Source organism: Aulonocara stuartgranti (assembly GCF_965226115.1).
Source record: "Aulonocara stuartgranti genome assembly, chromosome: 23".
Taxonomy (NCBI): domain Eukaryota; kingdom Metazoa; phylum Chordata; class Actinopteri; order Cichliformes; family Cichlidae; genus Aulonocara; species Aulonocara stuartgranti.
The window spans coordinates 36,910,125-36,938,065 of NC_138958.1; the positions used below are offsets into that span (position 1 = coordinate 36,910,125).

The 27,941-nt window shown below is 41.9% G+C and overlaps 1 protein-coding gene across 1 annotated transcript; it reads right to left on the reverse strand.

Moving 5' to 3' along the window:
* Positions 1–75: 75 nt before the first annotated feature.
* On the reverse strand, positions 76–27,941 carry LOC309700182 (uncharacterized protein; the record flags this gene model as incomplete). The annotated part of the gene is made up of 7 exons (XM_082523630.1): positions 27,853–27,941; positions 21,300–21,392; positions 3,583–3,670; positions 2,960–3,164; positions 849–2,869; positions 472–477; positions 76–184 (listed from the first exon to the last, which is right to left on the reverse strand). The coding sequence occupies exons 5-7, from the start codon at positions 2,630–2,632 to the stop codon at positions 76–78; spliced, it is 1,899 nt and encodes a 632-aa protein (XP_082379756.1). The 5' UTR covers positions 2,633–2,869; positions 2,960–3,164; positions 3,583–3,670; positions 21,300–21,392; positions 27,853–27,941.

Below are 27,941 nucleotides of genomic sequence, written 5' to 3' on the forward strand. Positions count from 1 at the left end.
GCGCGGTGCTCTATGTATAAACAGTGTGTTTATTTACAGAGTGGAACAAAAACAACAATAAATCCCCGTGTTCTCCTAGACTCCCGTGTCGTGTCTCTGCGTGAATAGTTCGTGTCTCTGTGCTCTCTGCTCCCGTGTCAGCACCCCCCGGTGCTCGCTGCTCTTCGTGCCTTCCACGCTCCTCCTGCGGGAAACAATAGACGCAGCCGTCAGGACACAAATAACCGCGGGCATACACTTACACACATTAACTCAATTCAATGGGACGACTAACGTGGAGTCTCAAGGAAATGATCCCGCGTCGGTGGGAGCTCCAACTCTCTCCTAAGTAGCTCCCCCGACGAGGCCTGATCAGCAGCAGGTGTGTGACTTCAGGTGTGGCCAGTCCTTCCGCAGGGCCACACCCCTCAGGCCTGCAGGTGGCTGAGCTCCATCCTCCAAGCATACCCGCAGACACACACACACACACACTCACATCTACAAGCATGGAGAAGAGCAGCAGCAACACCAAAATACATATAATAATAATAATATAATTCATAACTGCTCAGGGATCCTGGGTTGCTCAGACCCAGGACCCTGACAGTACCCCCCCTCTAAGGGTCGGCTCCCGACGACCCCAAAACCAAAACAAAAAACAGCACAACCAACCCAGGGCGGGCGGCTGGGGGAACCAGGACGGAGGGCCAGAACCAAAACAAGCAAAAACAACAAAACAACAAACCGACCCAGTCCACAGTCTCAGAGTCAGACCGCGCATCCCGCAGCGGTGCAAAAAGAAAATGAAAAGACGCCACAAACAGTCACAGGCGGCCCATCAACACAACAAGAGAGTTCAGGGGGCCTACCTCGAGCCCAACGGCGGCGACGTAGCAGCTCCGGCGGACGGCCAGCCACGGGTCCGGTGGCGGCAGAACGGTTCTGGTGGCCTGCCACGGGTCCGGTGGCGGCGGAACGGTTCTGGTGGCCTGCCACGGGTCCGGTGGCGGCGGCGCTGCTCCTCCGGCGGCCTGCCACGGGTCCGGTGGCGGTGGAACGGTTCCGGTGGCCTGCCACGGGTCCGGTGGCGGCAGAACGGTTCTGGTGGCCTGTCACGGGTCCGGTGGCGGCGGAACGGTTCTGGTGGCCTGCCACGGGTCCGGTGGCGGCGGCGCTGCTCCTCCGGCGGCCTGCCACGGGTCCGGTGGCGGTGGAACGGTTCCGGTGGCCTGCCACGGGTCCGGTGGCGGCGGCGCTGCCCCTCCGGCGGCCTGCCACGGGTCCGATGGCAACGTCGCTGCTCCGGTGAGCAACAGCGAGGCGTGGCAACAGGTCCATGACGCGCCGATCGCTGACGTGGACGCACCGGACGTGGACGGCGAGGAGGCCGCGCTAGACGTGGAGGTCCCTCCGGTCCGCTGACCTCCTCGGCTGGCAGCGAGAGCTCCTCCTCGGCCGGCAGCGAGAGCTCCTCCTCCGGCTCGCTGAGCTCCTCAGCTGGCAGAGCGGGCTCCTCCGGCTCGCCGAGCTCCTGCTCGGGCATGCTGAGCTCCACAGCTGGCGATGCGGGCTCCTCCGGCTCACTGAGCTCCTGCTCGGGCATGCCGAGCTCCTCCGGCTCGCTGAGCTCCTCAGCTGGCGGTGCGGGCTCCTCCGGCTCGCTGAGCTCCTGCTCGGGCATGCTGAGCTCCTCCGGCTCGCTGAGCGCCTCAGCTGACGGTGCGGGCTCCTCCTGCTCGCTGAGCTCCTGCTCGGGCATGCTGAGCTCCTGCTGCAGCTGGACGAAGTCTGAGGTTTCCCGAGCTTGCACTACCCCCCGGGCTTTACGCAGGGTGCAAAGGCAGGCGGAAACTCCCTTGAGCTGGCCGAGGTAGGGGTTTCCCTCCAGGATTGCCTCGATGGCGTTTAACCCCACCACTCTTGCCCTTGTGTTGGTGGTGTGAGTTACCCAGTCCATCAGGCGTTGGACGCGGGTGAGGTCGCTCTCTCCGGACAAGGCCGCTGGAGTGGGCAGTGGAATGGAGGCTGCTGCTGGTGGAGAAGATGGCTGAGCGTGTGATGTGGATGGTGAACAGGATGAAACGGTAAGCGGTGAGGTAGATGTCGCGGGGCATGATTCAGCAGGTGACGGCTGGATCACTAGCCGGGCGATAGGCTGAGGTACAGCGACCAGCTGGGCCGCGGGCTGCGCTTTGGCTACCGGCTGGGCAGCTGACCGTATAAACATAGCCCCAGAGTAAACAGTTGAGGTGAGTGACGATGAATTGTCCATATGACTCACCACAGCCGGCTGTTGAGATGTCTGTGGATTTAGCTGCGGTGAGGAACGCTGGCGGCGCGAACGTCGTTTCCGTGTCGGCGTCGGGGCCGGCGTCTCAGGCAGTGAATCCACCAGCTGTCCGAGCTGGTGGGCAGCCTGAGGAGGAGAGTGGAGGTGGAGGGTGGAAAGTAGGAAGTCCAGGACCACCGCATTAAGGGAGTCCACCAGCCAGGGGAATTTAAAAAGCATCTCCTGCAGCCGCCTCTCCACGGCGTGACGCAAACCTTCCGCAGGCTTCTCCCACCATAATTCACACATGCGGTACACTTTGTCCATAATTTCCCTCCTGAGCCTCTCCTCGGAGACCACTGGGTCCATAAGTGGCGGGATCATTCTGTCACGGTCTGGCTGGCAGACCGTGGGGATGTGGGGAAAGGAGGACCCAGGCGCGGTGCTCTATGTATAAACAGTGTGCTTATTTACAGAGTGGAACAAAAACAACAATAAATCCCCGTGTTCTCCCAGACTCCCGTGTCGTGTCTCTGCGTGAATAGTTCGTGTCTCTGTGCTCTCCGCTCCCGTGTCAGCACCCCCCGGTGCTCGCTGCTCTTCGTGCCTTCCACGCTCCTCCTGCGGGAAACAATAGACGCAGCCGTCAGGACACAAATAACCACGGGCATACACTTACACACATTAACTCAATTCAATGGGACGACTAACGTGGAGTCTCAAGGAAATGATCCCGCGTCGGTGGGAGCTCCAACTCTCTCCTAAGTAGCTCCCCCGACGAGGCCTGATCAGCAGCAGGTGTGTGACTTCGGGTGTGGCCAGTCCTTCCGCAGGGCCACACCCCTCAGGCCTGCAGGTGGCTGAGCTCCATCCTCCAAGCATACCCGCAGACACACACACACACACACACTCACATCTACAAGCATGGAGAAGAGCAGCAGCAACACCAAAATACATATAATAATAATAATATAATTCATAACTGCTCAGGGATCCTGGGTTGCTCAGACCCAGGACCCTGACAGTGTCAGCATTTTGGGCTGCACCCTGTTATGATTTAGGCCCAGACGTTATCATTATTTGGACTGACAGAAGTTTGATTAGCATGTTATACTCACAAACACCAGGATTGGAACATGTGCATAACTGCTAATCACTACTATCACTACTCAGTCCACCTCAGCATTATCCAAATGAATGATTTATATTAAAAAAATGAGTACTTAACTGTTTTATTTTATTTTTTATTTTTTGGTAAGGTGTAACTATCGATTTTTGTTTAGAGAACAATCCTTTTTGGTTGTTTTTTAATACCAGGCTGGGAGTTACTGTACCTGTGTTTAGTAGTGGCTTTTTTGGCCAGCCTTAAGGGGATATTTTTTCGGCACTACATGACACTTCAGTGGAGGTTGGATCCATTGCCTGTAATACAGTATAAGTGTCAATGTGACTACAGTATATATTGTAGTCACATAGTGCAATATGTATCGCAATATGTAATTGTAAAATACTTATTTTATAATCTTACATTTATTCAAGATTAATAAAAAAACCATTTAATAAAAGTACAAGCTTGAATTTATACTTACTATCGTTTCAAGAACTCAACATTTACAAACTGCAGAATTGGGACATTCTGCACATCTGGTGTATTGTTTATTATAAGAGCCAAATCAGCAGCAATATCAGAATTACCAGAGATGTTGATTGTCTCTGAGGGTTGCTTTCTAGTTTGTGCACTTACATTTGTTTCATTTTGTTTGTTTGTTTGTTTTTTTCATTTCTCTATGTGCATAAAATCGTAGGCCTGCCACCAACCCCTGCTCTCACACACTGTGAATCATAAGGACTGTGGGATTTAATAATAATAATAAAAAAAGCAACTCTCCTGAAGGGGGGGACTGCTGTGTTTGCACATGCATGTGCACATCTGTGTGTATCTGTGTATGGGATCTGACTCCTTCTTCTTATCCTTCTTGTTCTTTCTCTTGGGAAGCTGTTTGGATTTTCATGTCGCTTTTCCAAGTTTTCCCTTTTTGAAAAAAAAAGTAGGACACTGCTGCCTGCTTGATGTTTGAATTGTGGGTGGGGGTGGAGGGGTGCGGGTGCTTTAAGACACTGCTGTGCCTTCTGTTTTTGGAGGAACTGAGATATGATTCAAAGCCCTGACAATCGGATGCTGAGGAGAACAACAACAACTATTTCGGGTACAATGGCGGCACACCGAACACAGGATGATTTGTGTAAAAAAAGGGAACAGATCCTTTGCTTATTGCACATTAGAAGATAGAGTGAAGCGGGGGGATCAGGAGTTTGGGTTGCATCGTGGGTGGGCATGTATCAATGCACAAGCAACATAATCTGAAAGCATCAGTCACAGAAAGGAAACCACTGATTCAAGAAAGGATGGACTGAGCCAGAGGTAGAAGTCAAATTAGTGGCCGACCCAAGGAAGTCCCTCGCCTTCAATTCAATTCAATTCAATTTTATTTATATAGCGCCAAATCACAACAAAAGTCGCCTCAAGGCGCTTCATAGATACAGAGAAAAACCCAACAATCATATGACCCCCTATGAGCAAGCACTTTGGCGACAGTGGGAAGGAAAAACTCCCTTTTAACAGGAAGAAACCTCCGGCAGAACCAGGCTCAGGGAGGGGCGGCCATCTGCTGCGACCGGTTGGGGTGAGAGAAGGAAGACAGGATAAAGACATGCTGTGGAAGAGAGACAGAGGTTAATAACAGATATGATTCAATGCAGAGAGGTCTATTAATACATAGTGAGTGAGAAAGGTGACTGGAAAGGAAAAACTCAATGCATCATGGGAATCCCCCGGCAGCCTACATCTATTGCAGCATAACAAAGGGAGGATTCAGGGTCACCTGGTCCAGCCCTAACTATATGCTTTAGAAAAAAGGAAAGTTTTAAGCCTAATCTTAAAAGTAGAGATAGTGTCTGTCTCCCGAATCCAAACTGGAAGCTGGTTCCACAGAAGAGGGGCCTGAAAACTGAAGGCTCTCCCTCCCATTCTACTTTTAAATACTCTAGGAACAACAAGTAGGCCTGCAGAGCGAGAGCGGAGCGCTCTAATAGGGTGATATGGTACTACAAGGTCATTAAGATAAGATGGGGCCTGATTATTTAAGACCTTGTATGTGAGGAGCAGGATTTTGAATTCAATTCTGGATTTAACAGGAAGCCAATGAAGGGAAGCCAAAACAGGAGAAATATGCTCTCTCTTTCTAGTCCCTGTCAGGACTCTTGCTGCAGCATTTTGGATTAGCTGAAGGCTTTTCAGTGAGTTTTTTGGACATCCTGATAATAATGAATTACAGTAGTCCAGCCTGGAAGTAATAAATGCATGAACTAGTTTTTCAGCGTCACTCTGAGACAGGATATTTCTAATTTTAGAGATGTTGCGCAAATGGAAGAAAGCAGTCTTACATATTTGTTTAATATGTGCGTTGAAGGACATGTCCTGGTCAAAAATGACTCCAAGGTTCCTCACCGCGTTACTGGAGGCCAAGGTAATGCCATCCAGAGTAAGAATCTGATTAGATACCATATTTCTAAGATTTTCAGGGCCGAGTACAATAACCTCAGTTTTATCTGAATTAAGAAGCAGAAAGTTAGCGGCCATCCAGGTCTTTATGTCTTTAAGACATTCCTGCAGTTTAACTAATTGGTGTGTGTTATCTGGCTTCATGGACAGATAGAGCTGGGTGTCATCTGCATAGCAGTGAAAATGTATGCTATGTCTTCTAATGATGCTGCCTAAGGGAAGCATGTATAATGTAAACAGAATTGGTCCTAGCACTGAACCCTGTGGAACTCCATAATTAACCTCAGTGTGTGAAGAGGACTCTCCATTTACATGCACGAATTGGAGTCTATTAGATAGATATGATACAAACCACTGCAGTGCAGTACCTGTAATACCTACAGCATGTTCTAATCGCTCTAATAGGATATTATGATCAACAGTATCGAACGCTGCACTGAGGTCTAGCAGGACAAGCACAGAGATGAGTCCACTGTCAGAGGCCATAAGAAGATCATTTGTAACCTTCACTAAAGCTGTTTCTGTGCTGTGCTGAGCTCTGAAACCTGACTGAAACTCTTCAAATAAACCATTCCTCTGCAGATGATCTGTTAGCTGTTTGACAACTACTCTTTCAAGGATTTTTGATATGAAAGGAAGGTTGGAGATTGGCCTATAATTAGCTAAGACTGCTGGGTCTAGAGATGGCTTTTTGAGTAAAGGTTTAACTACAGCCAGCTTGAAGGCCTGTGGTACATAGCCGATTATTAGAGATAGGTTGATCATATTTAAGATCGAAGAATTAATTAATGGCAGGACTTCTTTGAGCAGTTTTGTAGGAATGGGGTCTAAAAGACACGTTGATGGTTTGGAGGAAGTAATTATTGAAGTTAACTCAGAAAGATCAATTGGAGAAAAAGAGTCTAACTTAATATCAATGGTACTAAGAGTAGCTGTAGATAATATTACATCTGTGGGATGATTATTGGTAATTTTTTCTCTAATGATAAAAATTTTATTTGTGAAGAAGTTCATGAAGTCATTACTAGTTAACGTTAAAGGGATGGTTGGCTCAAAAGAGCTCTGACTTTTTGTCAGCCTGGCTACAGTGCTGAAGAGAAACCTAGGGTTGTTCTTATTTTCTTCAATCAGTGATGAATAGTAAGATGCTCTGGCTTTGCGGAGGGCTTTCTTATAAAGCAGCAAACTATTTCTCCAGGCTAAATGATGATCCTCTAGATTTGTGACACGCCATTTCCTCTCCAGATTACGAGTCATCTGCTTTAGGGTACGTGTTTCAGAATTATACCACGGAGTCAGGTACTTCTGATTTGAGGCCTTAGTTTTCACAGGAGCTACAGTATCCAGAGTCGTACGTAGTGAGGAGGTGAAATTATTAACAAGATAATCGACCTCTGTTGGGGTAGCGTTCAGATAGCTGCTTTGCTCTGTGTTGGTACAGGGCATTGGAGATGATAACAGTGGGTGGATTATATTCTTAAACTTAGTTACAGTGCTTTCAGAAAGACATCTACTTTGATAAAGTCTACTCTTCACCGCTGTGTAATCAGTTATTGTAAAAGTAAATGTTATCAGGAAATGATCAGACAGGAGAGGGTTTTCAGGAAACACTGTTAAATGTTCAGGTTCGATGCCATATGTTAGAACAAGATCTAGAGTGTGATTAAAGTGGTGGGTGGGTTCTTTTACATTTTGAGAGAAACCAATTGAGTCTAATAACAGATTAAATGCCATGTTGAGGCTGTCATTTTTAGCATCTACATGGATGTTAAAATCACCCACAATAATTATTTTATCTGAGCTCAGAACTAAATTAGATATAAAGTCTGAGAAATCAGACAGAAACTCTGTGTAAGGCCCAGGTGGACGATAGATGATAACAAGTAAGACTGGTTTCTGAGTTTCACAGCTGGGGTGGACAATGTTAAGCATCAGGCTTTCAAATGAATTAAAAGTCTGTCTTGGTCTTTCATTAATTAATAGGCTGGTGTGAAAAATTGCTGCCACACCGCCCCCTCGGCCTGTGCTTCGAGATTTCTGGTAGTTAGAATGGCTCGGGGGTGTTGATTCATTTAAACTAACATAATCATCCTGCTGCAACCAGGTTTCTGTAAGGCAGAGTAAATCAATTTGTTGATCAATTATTAAGTCATGTACTAACAGAGACTTGGAGGAGAGAGACCTAATATTTAATAATCCACATTTCACTGTTTTACTCTTTGGTTCAGATGTGGATACTGTATTGTTCTTTCTTTGTGATTGTTTATGTTTAAGTTGTTTGTTGCTGGTTTTTAGTTTGTTTTTTGTCTTTTTGGAAGCTGACACAGTCTCTATGGAGATGGGTTTTTGGGGGGGTAGCAGGAGGAGAGAAGCTGCAGAGAAGCGTGTAAGACTGCAACTCTGCTTCCTGGTCCCAACTCTGGATAGTCATATTTTGGGGGGTTTAATAAATTTGTCCATATTTCTAGAAATGAGAGCTGCTCCATCCAAAGTGGGATGGATGCCATCTCTCCTAACAAGACCAGGTTTCCTCCAGAAGGTTTGCCAATTATCTATGAAGCCCACATCGTTTCTGGGACACCACTCAGACAGCCAGCAATTTAAGGAGAACATGCGGCTTCAAGTTGCTGAATTTCACTGACATTCAATAGTCTCTGGTCACTACAGTGTTTCTACATTACCCTATCCTAATGTGTGTAGATTAACTGAATAGCCCAGTTGGATTTGATTTTGAGTGAAATTATTGCCATTATTTTTAAAATGAATCTTCAGCTGATATATTGGTTTGTACACTTAATTTCTCTGTTTTTTATGTATTTTAGAAACATTTAAAAATTCAATTTTACAAGTTTTAAAACTACAGTATTATTTTCTAACTATAAAATGTTGCATTTGTCTCTTTTCCACCAAGAATAAAAATAAAAAACAATCAGTTTTAAGTTCAACTCAGTTTAATGCCCCAACAGTGTCATCTTAGTGTTGTTGCATGGTAAAGAATGGTTTGCAATAACTATAGGGATGGATTTGAAAAGGATTTTCAGTTTAATAATGTATTTATTAAGAGACTCAAGTAACCAAGCTATGGGGTTACATGAGCCATCCCGTGGGTTAACAACGATCGCCTTCACTGCTGTTGGGCAACAGGGTGCCTGTGAAAAGTGTGCTACTCTGAAGACAATGGAAGAAGAAAGGCAAAGGTTTGTTAAATAAAATAGGCACTTTAAATGTAGACACTATGACTAATCAAAAGATGTCCGATTTGATGGAGAGAAGAAAGGTAGATATTGTGTGCAGCAGGCCAAGCAAGAGCAGCAGTGAAGGTGAATTCAAACTCTTGCACCACAGTGCTGATACACAGCAAATTCAAAAGTGTTAAATGTTTTGGTGTTAATAGTCTTCTTGCAAAAGTAGAGTTAATTTTACTCTAAGCAGAGTCACATTCTTTTAATGTAACTCTGAGGTGTAAAATGATAGTAGTTAAAATCGAGTGTTAAAAATGAGTGTTTCTCTGTCAAATCTGGAGGTGTTACAATGGAAACATTAACTCTTGACCTCTTAACTCTGAACTCCTAGACGGGCTATGACACCAATAGAGTGAATTCACAGACTCCGCCCCCAGCACGGCTCCAATCGAAGCTGAAGTGAAGCCGTTTCAGAACATTTTGCTCTACATATTTGAGTTGTTTGCCATGCTTGGTAAGTCATTTTTTCAAAGATTGTTTCAATTATTATTATGAGCTTTTACTTCTGTGGCTCTTTGGAGTTGAGACAAAGCTGTGTGAAAGGCATTAGCCATGTTGCTCGGTGATAGCATAATATTCTGTTTTAGCTAGCTGAAAGGTATTGTTTGCGGGCAAATACCACAGCCTTAAAAAAAAGCTTGCATGTGAATTTTCAGTCAAACCTTTGGTCAAATACACCTAAAACAATGTCTAGAATGTGAAATGTTGGTATAATGGTGCTACTTGAAGCCTGAAAACGATCGCCCATAAAAAAAAAACAAAAAACGAGCAAACAGCAGTAGCAGACGTCCTGACTGGCATAGATCCCTCCAGAGTTTTGTGCACACGGTTTAGGTAAAAATGAAAAAGGTTGAGGTTTTACATTTAGTTCAGTATTACCTGTTGCCTGTGTCTTTGTCTTTTGGGAAAATACTTTACACAAGTAATGGCTCAAAGAGGATTCCTTTTTTTTTTTTTTTTTTACTGTGCTGCAACAATTGTTTACTGGATTATTTGTGCCATTAATTAGTGTCAACTAATTTTTATTCAATCTCCGCACAGGATATGCTTGTGAAGATGGAATATGGGGGAGAGCAGAAGTGCGTTGAAGTTCCACAAAGGGATGAATGAAGGACATGCATATTGTATTGAAGAAATAAGTTATGAGAATGCTGTTATTTGCATTTACCATGTCAGACCTTTTGATAAACAAAATTCTAATGAAAGTGAGAACATGTACACTGTTACATCTTTCAGAAAATGTTTTGAAATTGTGGTGCACAGTTCAGAATAAATGTTTTTCAAAAACCATTGCATCTTTTTAGTAAATGTTTATTTCCAAAAGAAATGTCTAGAAGTTCAGAACAGTAAAATTCCCGCTTTTTAGAATGAATTAGAAGATAACTCTTACGTAGTTAAACTAAAATACTCTTTGAGAGTTAATATATAAACTCTTAACACCAAGTGTTAAATTATCAACTCCAGACAGATTTGGTGTTTAACACTAAATCAGAGTTAACGTACCAACTCTCCAAAAAGAGTTAAATTAACACTCTCTGGTGTGGACCCATATAGACACTTTAATAGTGTTGAAATCAAATCCGACAGTGTTAATTTGGACATGCTGGATTTGCTGTGTAGGAAGTCAAACTGATTAGGGATAATCTTGAAGGAAGAGTACATGAATAGTGTGAAGGCACACAGCAAATCCAGCATGTCCAAATTAACACTGTCGGATTTGATTTCAACACTATTAAAGTGTCTATATGGGTCCACACCAGAGAGTGTTAATTTAACTCTTTTTGGAGAGTTGGTACGTTAACTCTGATTTAGTGTTAAACACCAAATCTGTCTGGAGTTGATAATTTAACACTTGGTGTTAAGAGTTTATATATTAACTCTCAAAGAGTATTTTAGTTTAACTACGTAAGAGTTATCTTCTAATTCATTCTAAAAAGCGTTAATTTTACTGTTCTGAACTTCTAGAAATTTCTTTTGGAAATAAACATTTACTAAAAAGATGCAATGGTTTTTGAAAAACATTTATTCTGAACTGTGCACCACAATTTCAAAACATTTTCTGAAAGATGTAACAGTGTACATGTTCTCACTTTCATTAGAATTTTGTTTATCAAAAGGTCTGACATAGATGAGCTGGTAAATGCAAATAACAGCATTCTCATCACTTATTTCTTCAATACAATATGCATGTCCTTCATTCATCCCTTTGTGGAACTTCAACGCACTTCTGCTCTCCCCCATATTCCATCTTCACAAGCATATCCTGTGCGGAGATCGAATAAAAATTAGTTGACAGTAATTAATGGCACAAATAATCCAGTAAACAATTGCAGCACAGTTAAAAAAAAAAAAGGAATCCTCTTTGAGCCATTACTTGTGTAAAGTATTTTCCCAAAAAACAAGGACACAGGCAACAGGTAATACTGAACTAAATGTAAAACCTCAACTTTTTTCATTTTTACCTAAACCGTGTGCACAAAACTCTGGAGGGATCTAAATGCTACCGTAGAATCCAGTCAGGACGTCTGCTACTGCTGTTTGCTCGTTTTTTTTTTTTATGGGCGATCGTTTTCAGGCTTCAAGTAGCACCATTATACCAACATTTCACATTCTAGACATTGTTTTAGGTGTATTTGACCAAAGGTTTGACTGAAAATTCACATGCAAGCTTTTTTTTAAGGCTGTGGTATTTGCCCGCAAACAGTACCTTTCAGCTAGCTAAAACAGAATATTATGCTATCACCGAGCAACATGGCTAATGCCTTTCACACAGCTTTGTCTCAACTCCAAAGAGCCACAGAAGTAAAAGCTCATAATAATAATTGAAACAATCTTTGAAAAAATGACTTACCAAGCATGGCAAACAACTCAAATATGTAGAGCAAAATGTTCTGAAACGGCTTCACTTCAGCTTCGATTGGAGCCGTGCTGGGGGCGGAGTCTGTGAATTCACTCTATTGGTGTCATAGCCCGTCTAGGAGTTCAGAGTTAAGAGGTCAAGAGTTAATGTTTCCATTGTAACACCTCCAGATTTGACAGAGAAACACTCATTTTTAACACTCGATTTTAACTACTATCATTTTACACCTCAGAGTTACATTAAAAGAATGTGACTCTGCTTAGAGTAAAATTAACTCTACTTTTGCAAGGAGACTATTAACACCAAAAAATTTAACACTTTTGAATTTGCTGTGCAGTGTAAGACAGGATCATGGGTCTGATGCAGAGACGCTAAGGGGTGATGTTGAATGTTTTTACTATGAATGCCCCAGAGTTTGGATATGTTAGAGGAGAAAGAAGGATTCTGGGGGAAGTTGGATCAAATTTTAGAGAGTCCCCGGGAGGGGTGAGAGACTGGTGATTGAAGCAGACTTTAACAGATACCTAAGTGAAGGCAACAGATGTGATGAGGAGGTGTTTGATAGGTATGATGGTAAGAAAACAAATACAAGGACATATAGTGGTGGATTTTGCGAAGAGGATGGGAATGGCTGTGGTGAACACATTACTTTAAGAACAGGGAAAATATAGGGTAACAGATTGGAGGTAGGTGGACTACATTTTATACAGATGATGATCTCTGAATGAGGTAGGAAACAAGGCAAGGTGGTGTCAGGGGATAATGTAGCTAGGCAGCAATAGATGGTATTCTCTAGGATGACTTTGGACACCAAGAAAAGGAAGCAAGTGAAGGTAGAGCAAAGGATTAAATGGTGAAAGTTGAAGATGTAAGAATGAAAAAAAAAAGAAGATGTAAGAATGTTGCACAGAGTTGAAGCGGTGAAGAGTTACAAGATGACTGGGGGAAATATAGTGCTAAAGGAAACGTCCAAGAAGGTGCAATCTCTGGTCAGAGAAAAAAGGGCAAAGAGAAAATATTTAAATGAAGAGATCATCAAAGAAAATGACAGTCAAAGATTCAGTTCAATTTAGTTTTACTCAAGACCCTACAATAATAGTGAGTTGTATGTGAAGCTGCACACTAAGGAGATGGCTTAGTGTGCATGGGTGATTTCGCTCAGAAGTAAGAGTGAAAGTGATGGTTCACAAGATAGTAGTGAGGCCTGCTATGATGTGTGGTTTGGAGATGGTGGGACTAATAAAAGAGATGGAAGGCGGAGCTGGGTGTGGGAGAGTTGAAGGTGGCAAGGTTTTTATTAAGAGTGACCAGGATGGACAGGATTTGAAATAAGTACATCAGAGGGACAGCTCAGGTTGAGCTTTTTCAAGATAATGTTAGAGGGGCAAGGTTGAGATGGTCTGGACATGTGCAGAGATTGGATTGTGGGTGCACTGGACAAAGGATGTTGAGTATGGAGCTGCCAGACAGGAGGAAAAGAGGAAGACCACAGGGAAGGTTCTTGGATGTAGTGAAGGACATACAGAGGAGGATGCTAAAGACAGGGTGAGATGGAGGCAGATTAGTGAAAAAAGAAGATGAGGCTTAAGTCCAAAAAATAACTCTTATATCACAGTAAGTGAATATTATGCAAGTATGGTTCATGGTTCATAGTTCATGGTTTGGACTGTGGGAGGAAGCTGGAGCACCTAGAAAGAACCCACAGAGGCACGGGAAATACATGCTGCTAGTTAATTATTTATCTTTTTGTTTCTCTTTGGTTTTACTTTGGTTTATTTTGCGTTGTTTTTTTTTTCATTTCCTGCTTTTGTTCCTTTACCTCGCTTATGATTTTCAACCCCAATTAATTAGTGTAACTGTTGTTTAGCAGGCATCCTATTGACATATTTACATGCCCATATGTGGGCAACTGTTCGTTCGTGGACTCTAAAAATAATTTACTGCAAGAAGCAAATACAACAACAACAATAATAAAAAAATAATACCAAATCTTAGTTCTACTTTAAGCATGATTAGTTATGTCACTAATATCATCTAAAGAATATTATCATTATTTTTATAATTAATAATAATAGTTATTGCTACCTCTAGTATCTGAATAATCAAGTAATTCATCAGATTTTCAAAAACTGTGCATGTAGGTAGTTGTATAGTAAAACTGCAACATTAGAAAAACAGCAACAGCTTTCTGTGAATTTTAAACTAGCATATTTTACACAAACTAAGATGCTTTACATATATGAGTGCTTTTGTTTCCATCTGCGTTAACTCTGAAGGCTGCAAGATATGGTAAAAGGGTCCACAAAACATTTTTTTTTTTGTATTTTAAGGTCAAGATATTCTGAATAATCAATATTTGACCTTGGTAGAGCTTTTCTGCTTCAAGTTGTGAACATTTCACTGCAACTCTTATAACACTTTCTGGATGAGTAACCTCTGACTCACAGGAAGTGATGCATTTACTGGTGTCAGAAGCAAACTGTTGAATAATGGTGACCCTTTTTATGTACACAATAATGAAATCAAATAACAATATACAGAAATATGCCTTTACTTGAAATAAAACTAGCATGAGAAGAAGGTCCTTACTGTACAGTTCTGTCCCCACTGTCCCTCTGATTTACCCTCAGAGGGACTAATTCAATGTGACCGAAAGAACGAGATCGCGGATACAAGCGGCAGAAATGAGCTTCCTCCGAAGGGTGGCTGGCCTCTCCCTTAGAGATAGAAGTTCGGCCATCCGGGAGGGGCTCAGAGTAGAGCAGCTGCTGCTCCACATCGAAAGGAGCCAGCTGAGGTGGTTCGGGCATCTGACAAGGATGCCCCCTGGGCGCCTCCTGGGTGAGGTGTTCCAGGCATGTCCCACCGGGAGGAGGCCCCGGGGCAGACCCAGGACACGCTGGAGAGATTATATCTCTCGGCTGGCCTGGGAACGCCTTGGTATTCCCCCGGATAAGCTGGAGGAGGTGGCTGGGGAGAGGGAGGTCTGGGCCTCTTTGCTTAGGCTGCTGCCCCCGCGACCCGGCCTCGGATAAAGCGGATGAAGATGGATGGATGGATGGATGGATGGGACTAATTCAACCAACCAATTATCATTCCTCATAGGTCAGCCTAAACCTTCCTTACTTACCAGTTAGTGGCATTGTAAGGCAGGCCTTAGCTCTATATAATTCCTTCAGTGTATTTTCAAAGTAAAAGCCATTTATATTGTCACTTTTAAGGTTTAGCCAACTTGCACTTAATTTGTTTGGAAAAGAAAAGAAATTTCAGCAGCCTGGGCATCGGTGACCTAATAGCTAGTTATGGTCATGGGGGTGGGACACCAGAATGACTTGGTTGAGCTTAATAGTCTCCATAACCAGGTCTCCTACTGATTACACTGATTAAAATGCATGGTAATGCACCTTCTGCCCTGAGATTACGTATGGATGGCTCCTACTGGTGATATCTATGGGAGTGATTACAACTATAAATGGCTATTCAGCGGGATGATGACAGTGTGACATTGGGCTCTTTGTCCTGCTAGATGGTTGACTGTGATTTTGAGAGATACTTTGATTATCTTAGTCAAAATCAGATTCTGTCTTACATTTTACACCACTGCATAGTGAGCTGCAAGTGGGAGCCTATTGGCAATAACACAACACCCACAGGGAGTAAGGTCACCTACACCTACTGCTCTGCTAACAATCTCGGGGATGTGCAGTGCAAAGACAGCACTGAAAGGTGTATTACAGATTACAGAAATGGAGGGCAAGAAAAAAAATAAACAAATCTTGAATATATGGAGAGATTGGAGGGGATAAAAAGATTGTGGGTGAAAATGGGAAGGGTTAGGGCACTAGATGTAAAGACAAAAAAGACAAGTAGTAGTGAATGAATAGGGACGGGTGAATAAGAATGGATGATAGGGAAGGATAATGATAGGGCAATATTAAAGGAGGAGCAGGGAGATGGTGGGTGTGGGGGTGCAAGAATAAAGAGGATAAGAGGATAAACACACATCATGCTGGGATTTAGGGTAAAACGCAGTCAACTCATACTATGTCAAGAATAACCTCTCTTCCGTAATTTGACTCTCTGTTACAATTTCATTGATTTTTTTTTTTTTTTACAGTTGTGCAAAAGACACGCTTGTGAGGAAACAAAGTGATTAATCTCTGTGGTTAAATAAGAGGAGGCTCTTTTTATGGTGTCTAGGCATTTTGGGGTGTGAAGCGTTGGTCATGGCCAGCTGGTAGATTTTAAACTACTTAGGGAATTAGAGGCTGCTACAATCGGCAAGAAGCTGGATTAACTTTTTAGGCTTTTAAGCCTGACTTAACCCTGCTGTGTTTCATCTGAGACAAAAACATTGCCACCACATCATAAAAAATTCAAACAGCATTAATGATGCCCCCCTGCCCACATTTTCTTTTTTTTTGGGGGGGGGGGGTTGTTGTTAAGCAACCAAAATAGAGGAATTGCATAAAGTGCAGAATTATATGAAAGTCATTTGCAAGAGGAATCAAACATTGCGTTTTACAAGCCTCTATCCAAACTCCTCACATACAATATTAATTGATAATTGCACTCTCTACATTTCTCATTAATACAGATATGTAGAGAGTAAAGAGGGCAAAAGGGGGGTTTGAAGGCCAGCACTTATATTATAATAAATGAGGAACACTTATTTCTTTTTCTCTTTCTTGTCCTCTGTTAGGTTTGCCCTTTGGTGTCCACAGTACGGGCACCAAGGAGACACATAGGAAAGGTCTTAGTCGTATGCATCGTTTGTGTTCATTAGTGTCACTATTAAAGCAATGTCGTCTTTCCCACTGGCTCGCGAGGCTGCGACTGCTTCCAATTTGGACGTTATCTAAAGATCTGCCTTCAGTGTAATATGACCTTAGTGACGCAGCGGTGAGAGTCACGGGCAGCACTACACTATGGAAATGTGCATACACAAATCCCAAATGACCACTTGCTCTACATTAGGGCAAATAAATAGCAGAGCACATTGCAGGGACCACTCGCACAACAGCGTTCCCCATTTGCGAAGCAATGGCGTGTCAAATGGAGAAATTCTTCGAGCAAAAAAAAAAAAAATACTCGCAACTTTGAATGTGCTCTGGAAAATCAGTTTTCTGCATCCATAAACTGTACTGGTGCATCATTCAGACAAAGATAGTTGCTAATAAGCAACAGTGTAACATGCATATAGAGTTTCACTCAACAGAATTGGAGAGCTGACTTACTGGAGGGTCTGTAGGTACAATAAACTGCACAACAAATACAATTCTTTGTAAGATAATGAATTTAGAAAATGCTTTAGAGGGCACACGTTGTTTTTAAATGTTTAATTGTGGTCTTTAAATTCTGTTGATCAAAACATTTAGAAGCACAAGTCAAACTGAAGCCCTGCTCTTTACTGACCTGTTGCCATGATGAACCATAGTATTTGAGCACTATAGTTGATGGCTTTTGTTGACACCCCCACCCAACACAGTTGGGTATACTTAATTTGTGTCCATATAAAAAGCATTTCCCAGTTCATGTAGTGAGCACAGAGAGTCAATAGCATTTAAAGCATTTAAAATAGCATGGGAGTCAAATGCAGGACAAGGGACCAATGATGAATTTACTGTTATTATAACAGGAACGGTTTTCAGTAGTTGGGAATAAAACTGGTAAGGTTTTTAGGAGCAAGAGTGGTAATCTCCAGATGACTGCCAGAGGAAAGAAGATAGGTTGTTGGGATACATTCTTGCCAATATTACTTTCATGCATAACAGGTTTGAGATGACTGTAGACTGAGAGAGTTCTGTGACCGGATGTGGTGAAAAGTGGACACCCAAGTGAGTTTGTTGTGAGCATTAATTCAATTATACGGGTGGAAATGTTACAGGTTCAGCAATTTGAGGAGCTACCTTAGAAGGCAGAAGAGGAAACCACTGATTGTATTTATTACCCAGTCATCTGTCATAGAGCAACCTAGGCAACTTAAGCCGGGAAGATCTGTGATGCATAACGAGTGAATCGCTCCCCATGTGGAAGCCCTTGTAACAGCTTGTACAAGCAAAGGTTCTGTCTGACATCTGGCAGGCTTGTCAACCCTGGTATATTCAATTCAGTTCTAGAAAAAATGCAAAGGATCAGTCTCCCCAGATCAACCCATCTCAGCACCAGCCCACATTAGCGCATACCTTTCTACAGATCTAATTGACCAACTCCTATAGCCAATTAGATCTGCTTTAGTGGGGGTATAAATCAGATTAACTAAAATTGCTGTGCATCTGCAAGCTGCTTCGCAACCCACCTCCCTGCTCCAGCACCTCCTTTGATCAGTACAGGGAGTGCAGAATTATTAGGCAAGTTGTATTTCTGAGGAATAATTTTATTATTGAACAACAACCATGTTCTCAATGAACCCAAAAAACTCATTAATATCAAAGCTGAATGTTTTTGGAAGTAGTTTTTAGTTTGTTTTTAGTTTTAGCTATTTTAGGGGGATATCTGTGTGTGCAGGTGACTATTACTGTGCATAATTATTAGGCAACTTAACAAAAAACAAATATATACCCATTTCAATTATTTTTTTGTACCAGTGACACCAATATAACATCTCCACATTCACAAATATACATTTCTGACATTCAAAAACAAACAAAAACAAATCAGCGACCAATATAGCCACCTTTCTTTGCAAGGACACTCAAAAGCCTGCCATCCATGGATTCTGTCAGTGTTTTGATCTGTTCACCATCAACATTGCGTGCAGCAGCAACCACAGCCTCCCAGACACTGTTCAGAGAGGTGTACTGTTTTCCCTCCTTGTAAATCTCACATTTGATGATGGACCACAGGTTCTCAATGGGGTTCAGATCAGGTGAACAAGGTGGCCATGTCATTAGTTTTTCTTCTTTTATACCCTTTCTTGCCAGCCACGCTGTGGAGTACTTGGACGCGTGTGATGGAGCATTGTCCTGCATGAAAATCATGTTTTTCTTGAAGGATGCAGACTTCTTCCTGTACCACTGCTTGAAGAAGGTGTCTTCCAGAAACTGGCAGTAGGACTGGGAGTTGAGCTTGACTCCATCCTCAACCCGAAAAGGCCCCACAAGCTCATCTTTGATGATACCAGCCCAAACCAGTACTCCACCTCCACCTTGCTGGCGTCTGAGTCGGACTGGAGCTCTCTGCCCTTTACCAATCCAGCCACGGGCCCATCCATCTGGCCCATCAAGACTCACTCTCATTTCATCAGTCCATAAAACCTTAGAAAAACCAGTCTTGAGATATTTCTTGGCCCAGTCTTGACGTTTCAGCTTGTGTGTCTTGTTCAGTGGTGGTCGTCTTTCAGCCTTTCTTACCTTGGCCATGTCTCTGAGTATTGCACACCTTGTGCTTTTGGGCACTCCAGTGATGTTGCAGCTCTGAAATATGGCCAAACTGGTGGCAAGTGGTATCTTGGCAGCTGCACAGCTGCAGTTCATGGGCAGTTATTTTGCGCCTTGGTTTTTCCACACACTTCTTGCAACCCTGTTGACTATTTTGAATGAAACACTTGATTGTTTGATGATCACGCTTCAGAAGCTTTGCAATTTTGAGACTGCTGCATCCCTCTGCAAGATATCTCACTATTTTTGACTTTTTTGAGCCTGTCAAGTCCTTCTTTTGACCCATTTTGCCAAAGGAAAGGACGTTGCCTAATAATTATGCACACTTGATATAGGGTGTTGATGTCATTAGACCACACCCCTTCTCATTACAGAGTTGCACATCACCTAATATGCTTAATTGGTAGTAGGCTTTCGAGCCTATACAGCTTGGAGTAAGACAACATGCATGAAGAGGATGATGTGGACAAAATACTCATTTGCCTAATAATTCTGCACTCCCTGTATGTTGTCACTACTGTGCTTGGGTTTTGCTCTAGCTTTCCATGTATGAACATGGAAGGTCCGGGAGGTCCTGGAACAAATCCATTCCATCAAATGTCAAACTCCATTTGACCATAGTGTTCCTGATTGACCAACCTAACATATATTTTTCAGCGTTGTACATTTTTTCCCCTGGAAGATGTTTCCACTGATGTTTAAGATTTTCTTGTATGTTTTATCCAACTTTATATCATTCAAAGACTATTGCTTTTAGCTATATTTGTTTATATTTTATTGCCTACCTTTTGGTTCTATTATCTATCTATTACTGTCCCTGTTTCAACTCACTTTTTTACTGTACTGATCTTGACAAACTATAAACTGGCTTGACTTGAACTTTCTTTGCACAACCACACCAAATGCAACAAAATATTAAAGTCAGTCTTTTTTTCCCATTTAAAGACACTCTGTAGCCATTAAGCCCTGATCTGTTATTACCCTGCATTAGTGTTGCTGAAGTGCTCTTGAGGCTCTCCAGGCTCAGGCAAATGCAGTCACAACTGTCAAAGGGGGACAAAAGATTCACTGACAATTCAGTTTTTAAGGATTTAATACACAGTTTTTACTTAAACCTGAACATAGTACTATTTTAAAAGTGTAACATAACTACACAAAACTGTAAGAAAGTTATCTGTATTAAATTTCAGACTTACAGCATTAAAATGATATTTAATTGCAATTCACTTATTTTGTCTGCATCTTGGGTCATGTGTAGAAGGGAAATATATAAGCGCATGATGTTACATGCAACATCATGCGCTTATATATTTCCCTTCTACACAGGAGAATGAAACTTCATTATGAATTATTCCCTTTAGAAATAAGGAGCTAGCAGTGTGAGATGCTGATGGCCTGGGGACAATTGAGCTTGTGGAGACATGTGTAAGTGTGTCATATCATTTGAGGACAGAGAGAAGGTAAAACTATGCAAAACAAGCTTGAGCTGCTCTCATATTCACACTCATATTTGTATCTTTCTTAGACTTGAATGCAAGATTGTAAAACCCCTTTGTTAATATTTCATTGTTTGCAATACACTTTCACTTTCTTTATATCCAGGAAAACTATGGCTAACCTTTTAAGCCAAGCCAGAAATGCCTCATGGATTTCATCTGAAATTGGGGGTTGTTTCTTTCTTCTGTATGACCCACTTTTTAGAACCAAATCAGTGCCTTTCAGATGGTTTTTGGGTCATATTTGGACTGCCACAAGCACATAAGGGAACCAGTTGGTAATTGAGAAAGCGTCATCAAATGCTTACAAAAAAGCAAAGTTACGTTGAATTTCTGTTAGCCTACAGCATTTAGTGTCTAGATCCATAATCAGCGACTTACAAAACATGAACATGAGTTGTAATTTTTCAGGGTTAAAAATATAATAAAAAGGTAAGGAAGGAAAGACAAGTGGAGAACTTTTTAAGGCAAAAAAGGAACTCTTATAACTGCTGGTACACTCAGACACTTACCTGCTGATTCTCTTAGTCCATCCCCCCACTGTCCACAGGATGACTTGGCTCACGTTGCCATAGAAACAGGAATTACAAAAAGCTCAATAATATCTGGATGGAGGGCAGAGAGAGAGCGAAATGGAAAGAGGCTTCAACACACAGGCAGTGAGTTAGTGGGTTTTTTTATATACTTTGTGATATGAAGGTGCTCTTTTCACAGAAGTTAACTCTCCAATATAGGTAATAAATCAAGAATAAAACTGTCACGATGCATTATATTTTACATTAAATAAAGTCATGAATCAAAGTAATGATAAAGGGAGCCTTAGACAGACTGTAAAGTCCTTTGAGGCGACTTTGTGGGTTTTGGCTTTATAAATAAAATTGACATTGGCGTATCCTACAAAAATCAAGCACAGCGTTAGTTCAGGCATGCCACAAAGTCAAGTTCAGCTACAGTCCTGTCAGAGCAGCTTATCTCAATATAATATAAGGTGATGCCTTAGCTAATGCCTTACAGATCCAATTCACTATGTCATATAGGATATGCTATTTAAGATGCTTCAGGTTGCCCAGGGTTGCTGTAATTTTTGAAGCCACTTTACAGCCCCCCGTCTACAGTGGGGACAATTTATATAACACAGCTTTATATGTTTGTAACATCCTGAATGATAAAAACCATAAGTTTGTTACACAATCCTACTGTTTCCCTTTATGTTTACAGAGAAATGGAAACATCACTCGAGACATTTGCATCTCTAAACCCAACTGATGACATCATTGGGGTCATAATTAATTAACTAGTAACATTAGTAAAATGATAGCAATTCAGCATACATTAAAATACAGCATATAAGGCAAAAACTGTGCAAGTCTGTGCAATTCTGACAAGTTTGAAAGTCAACATTTGACATGGCCACCTTCATTTATCAATACAGCCTGAGCTGTCTTGGTGATCACCATTGGCTGAAGTTTACAACTAACAGCTCTTTGGTAATCACCTTTTTGGTCCAAAAATGCAATTTTTTAAAAACTGTGTTATCTTTGTCACAAGCAACTTTTAAATACAAGAATTTCAATTTACAAATTGGTTCTTAGTTGAGTTTTCTGTTGTGCATTGAATAAGCCGAAGGGGAGTGTTAAGTGACTCCACAAAAAAAGCTGACAATGTCCAACGAAAAACTTTATAAGACCTTCAGAAAGCCTGGACAGCTACTGCTACTACTGACAGTCTGACTCCTTGAAAGCAAAGTGACAAGAGGTGGCTTAAGACTTCTGTAATTCCATTAAAAATATTCCAAAAGACACCACAAACACTGAACAATCACTGCGGCCTCATCTAGGTGATATACCCAAAAGACTGTTTAGGAATGTTTCTTAGGAAAAGAGGAAAGAGTTGTAGTCGTTAGCCTGGCTCCGATAGCAATCGAGCATCTGCTTGTTGTAATGGGGTGGAACAAGCACGATCCATGAGGGTCCTATCCTGCAACCCACAGGATCCAATGGATCCAATGTCACAGTCCACTACAGAATCCCTGCAGCGGTCCAAGTCCTAAGGGGTCATGTATTTCACAGAATGAGGGTAAATTCTATAACATTAGGCAGATGGTTTCACTGAGTACGACTTAACATAACAAGTAAACTGATTTGCATTTCTGAAAACACTACTTATGTTCAGCAGTTTCGGGCTGTATTAGTCTTTGGTGTTTTATTGTCTGTTTTAGTAGCAGTTTGAGATACGGTGCTAATGAAAATTATTTTACTAATAAATTCCGTCTCCATTATAAACCGCAAGGGAGCTGTTTTGTTAGGCCCAAGCAGTTTAAAATGAGAAACATTCAGCTGAGCTGCAATCAGAGGTCATCAGATTTTAATATACCAAACTCTGTGGCCTACATATATTGCAATATTTTTCCTGAACACTGTATTTTCTCTCTTTTACAGGTATTTGCATTTTTTTCTCACGATCATGACAACAGTCAACTTGGTCTTTTGGCTTTTAGTGTGTTTTTGTTTTTGCTCAACACAACTCATCCAACAAGCACACATGTGGGCTGTGGCACATTTCCATCTTTCCCTTCCACGCTATCACATACATTATCACATGCCTATAGCTGCCACGTTAGCAGGAACACAACTCCCCCACCCCCCACCCCAATGAATTAATCTGTCAAGAGCAGGATCGCAGCGTTCCTCTCTCCCTGCTCCCTTATCTCCGCTCTGAGGCAACTTCTTAAGTAGGAACAGGAGATAAGATGAGTCGAAGGAATGAGATATCACGAGCTAAACTGAGATTTAATTTGTGATGGAATTTCTAAATGTGCGCCGGGGATGCCGAGCAGGTAACACTTTGGGAGGTATGAGCTCTCCATCTGGCAAACAATTGTCCTCCGCCTGTGCAAACAATTCCTAATTACTTCTGTCTGATTAACTGGCAAATTTTTGAGCTGCATCCCAGACACAAATAAGCCACAGGTGCGTGCAGGGGTGCCGCCACACGATGCACCGCACAACCTCGCACACAGCTGATTTGTTTGTGTTACGCAACTGCTTTTTTCTTTTCTTTCCTTTTTCTTTCTTTTTTTTTTTCAAATGACACAAGTCAACATTTAAGTAATCCAGCTTAGACTTGTGCTGTGAAAGTGACACTGAGGTCTGTCATACTTTTTTTTTTTTTTTTTTGACATTTTTATGGTTTTCATGAGAAATTATTGACACCTGAGTGTTCAGGAAGTTTGCCATGAGCTCATATTTCAGGTCTTGATAGGTTGGTTTTTTTTTGTAATTACATTCCTGGATGACACTAAGGGTGGCTTACTTACTTTTGCTGAACTCCACCGTAATGGAGTCTGCTGTCAGATCACACTACATTAAACCTCTATGAATAACTCCAAAGCCATGCACACAAAAACAAGCCTCGCTGCCATCTTATTTCTTTTTGCCTCCCATCTGTAGTCCCCTCCCCCCCGTTACCGCCTGCTGTGTTAGGGCAGCCCTGGGCAGGGCACCGTGCCTATTCTTGTCAAAAACATCAAACAGGTTTCATCACTAACGAACCTGCTTGAACACTCTTTCTTTCATTTAGATGTTTGCCTGAATATTCAAAAATCGCTTTCATCCGCAACTGCCGATACAGACGTGTCATTCTCTCGCCGAAAATCTTTATGCGCCTGCTCGTCTTTAAAAGCCCGAGCTGCTCTGATCAAAAGGTGATAAAAATAGTGCGCAGATAAATGCGACAGATTGGATTCAGGCCCGTATTATAAATTACAAAAGAGCTGCAGCACAACCTTTATGTTCTTTGCATCTTATATTCCAAACTGGGAGGCATACCTTTTTCTTTAAAAAAAAAAGAGAAAGCTCAGGGACAAAGACCTTCTGGATATGTTATTTAGGTACAGGTATAATAGGAGCTTTTTAAAAAAAAAAAATAAAATCCCTTTGACAGGAACCTTTCAAAAACAAAGACAGGCTTAAGAAGCATCCTTTGCTCTACTGAGGAATAAATGCTTGCATGCATTACCCCCCACCCCACCACTTCTTTCCTCTGCAAAAAATGGTCCTTTCAATCCGTCCGGGGAAATTCGTGTAAATGTGTAAATTCTCTCGGCTACAAAACTAAACAAAAGTTATTTTTTTCCTGGAACTTCTCACTCCTTCCCGCGGGCCCTCTTCTGCTTCAAAAATGCCCCTTTGCCCTTCTAGGATTTGTCCCTCCCTTGTTCCTCTCCTCTCCCTCAGCCTCTTCCTCGCTCAATCTCACAAGTGTTGCCCTGAATGCTTTTCCTTATATGGAGGTCCCCATGGTCACACCAAATCCAGCGTCACCTAGGAAAAGACTGGATAGATTCCTTTTTCCACTTGCGAAGGGCACTTGCTCAGATCCTGAATCTTAATTTGGCCAGCTCTCTCCCGGTGGAGCTATCCAGTGGTGGTGGGAGTGAGTTGTGCCTTACTTTGGGATAACAATTAATGACTTGCCGGGCCTATACATCTTCAAGTGGAACCAATTTGCTTTGTGGATTAGATACACTTGTTTCGCGCAAGCTCTCTTTGATTGAGCCGGTTGATACAACTGTTCAGCAGCGAGCCAAGGCAAACACCACATCGGAGTACTTCACCAAGGCGAAAAATAAAAAGTGCTGCATTTGCTACTTTATAGATTGCAAAGCAAATATTTCACGGAGTATGTTACACAGACACCAATATACAGTTTATATTGTACAAAAAAAGGGAAAGAACGTGATGAATTTCCCCGCTACACAACAGCACCAGAAATATGCATTCACGGTGCAGTTACACACACTCCTGAAGTGGTTGCCTCAGTGCGATTTGCATTTGATTTGAATGCATTTCTCCATTTAGCAATGGATGTAACTCCAGCATGTGAACATTGTCGAACGAGTATCTCAAATGTTCTGTGGAGAAATCCCATTTCAGGGTTCAATGGCTCTTCTCAAGCTACTCATCCGGGAAGCCATGAAATATATGCTCGTGTAAAACTTGTCTATTCAATCAGTTTCCCTATTTTCAATTATTGTCATTACTGCTCTGCATGCTACTGGTTTCCTTCACAAAATGGAATAAATAAGCTGTGGGTCGATCAAAAGTGAGGACAATTAAGGTGGCCGCATATTAGACGATGGGGATTACAATGGAGTACAATGGCCCTGAGGTTCAAAACAAAAGTTCTCGCTTTACAGGAAGGGCGTTGGTATATTATTTATTTTTTTCACCTTTTTTTTGGTGGGGGGGTTATTTTGTAATTTCCTGTTTCTATCGTAATACAATATTCTTTAAAAAGATGTTAGGAATCTACAGACAGCCAAAACATTACCACTGTTGAACATTACAAAGAAAACCGTATTGTTGATTGTATAACAAGGCTCTTTGGCAAGCACGGTGAACTCGGCATAACACAGGCGGGCAGAACTCTGCATAATGCCGTCAACTATCCTCATGGTGTTAAAATATCTCTTGCCACCCTGAAAGCATGTTGTAAAGAATAAGGATTGCCATGTTAAAGGGATACTGAAAATTGCAAAAAGTGATTGTCCTATCATCAGGGTACATTTTAACAGTGTCCTTTTCCATCCTTTCAAACTCTGCAGTATACACTGATCTATTAGCAGAGCAAGAAATATTGTCCTTTACTGGAAAGTGAAATATTTTATTCAGTCAACCACAACAATAAAATCATTCTCTCTCTTAGCAGAATATTTTGATTCAATTCAGTTTTATTTATATAAGCCCCAATCACAACAGTTGCCTCAAGTCTCTTTTAAGGTAAAGACTTTACAATAATGGAGAGAAAACCTTACTTGGAGACAGTGGGAAGGAAAAACTCCCTATTGACAGGAAGATGTCTGACTGAATGGGATGTGCTGGAATGTTCTAGAACAACCTTGCTTACAACACAGTGTAGGACCAACCCTGAGGTCCTGTGTCCATTTGTGACAGATCCACTTTCTGCTGCACAAGTGTAACCCACATACAATGAGGGTACCACTTTAAGGACTGATATGAGGAGAGATGGACAGCCTGCCCAATCAATCGAAATGCACAGGTCCCAGTATGCTTAGACCAATGGGAGAGCAGGCTGCCGCTGTATTTCCCACCCACGTTCGCTGTGTTAGCTGCTATGTGTGGAATAGTGATGGGATTTCTGGCTCTTTTTAGAGAACCGGCTCTTTCGGCTCGGGTCAATAAAAAGAGACAGCTCTTTCGGCTCCGAACCGGCTCTTTAGGTTGTTTTGTTGCTTTAGTTAATTTATTATTAACAACAATATAAAATTATGCACAAAAGAATTACTAATGTAAAAAAAAAAGTGGTTTTATTTATATATGTTTATATATAAATATATACGGTGGTCCCTAGAGACAAAGCACGTACAAACTCCAAAACACATTTCTAGCATTAACTGAACTTCCAAAACAGCTACCTAGATCACTTAAATTACACATTGAAAGCATATGTGTTTTGTTTGTATATTTATACACAAGCACTCATATATATTCAAACAATTCAAAAAAATGTTCATTTACCTGTTACTACCACACACCAAATCCGGTCGTTGGTACTTGCTGGCTTGTGTAGCCACTACACTGCGCCTAGCATCCTGGAGCACTTCTGTTGTCTTTTGTACGTGTTTTGGAGTTTGTACGTGCTTTAGCGTTTGTACGTGTTTTGGAGTTTTTCATGTGTTGTGGAGTTTGTACGTGCTTCAGAGTTCGGACATGTTTTGAAGTTTGTACGTGCTTTGTCTCTAGGGGCCACCGTAAATATATTTTTATTTATTCACTCCACATAAAATGTAATAAATAAATCATATAATACAAAAACCAACTATTCACATTTCAACTTTTATCTATTTAAATTTTCAGCTTTTCCTTTTAAACTAATTTAAAGTGAAACAACACAAAACACTGCAAACCACAACACAATTAAATATAAATGAAAATATGAAAACAAAAAGAACATGCATATTCTCTGTCATATAGGCCTGCATGAATAAACTTTCTGTATCCTTTATTATCTGCAACTGAAAATAGTTGTGGATGATTACTATACCTTTCTAATGTGATGTTGTCGTCCCTGGCTCTCTTTCTCTCTCTTTCCCTCCCTCTCTGTTCCTGTGCTACTGCGAGTGTAACTACCGC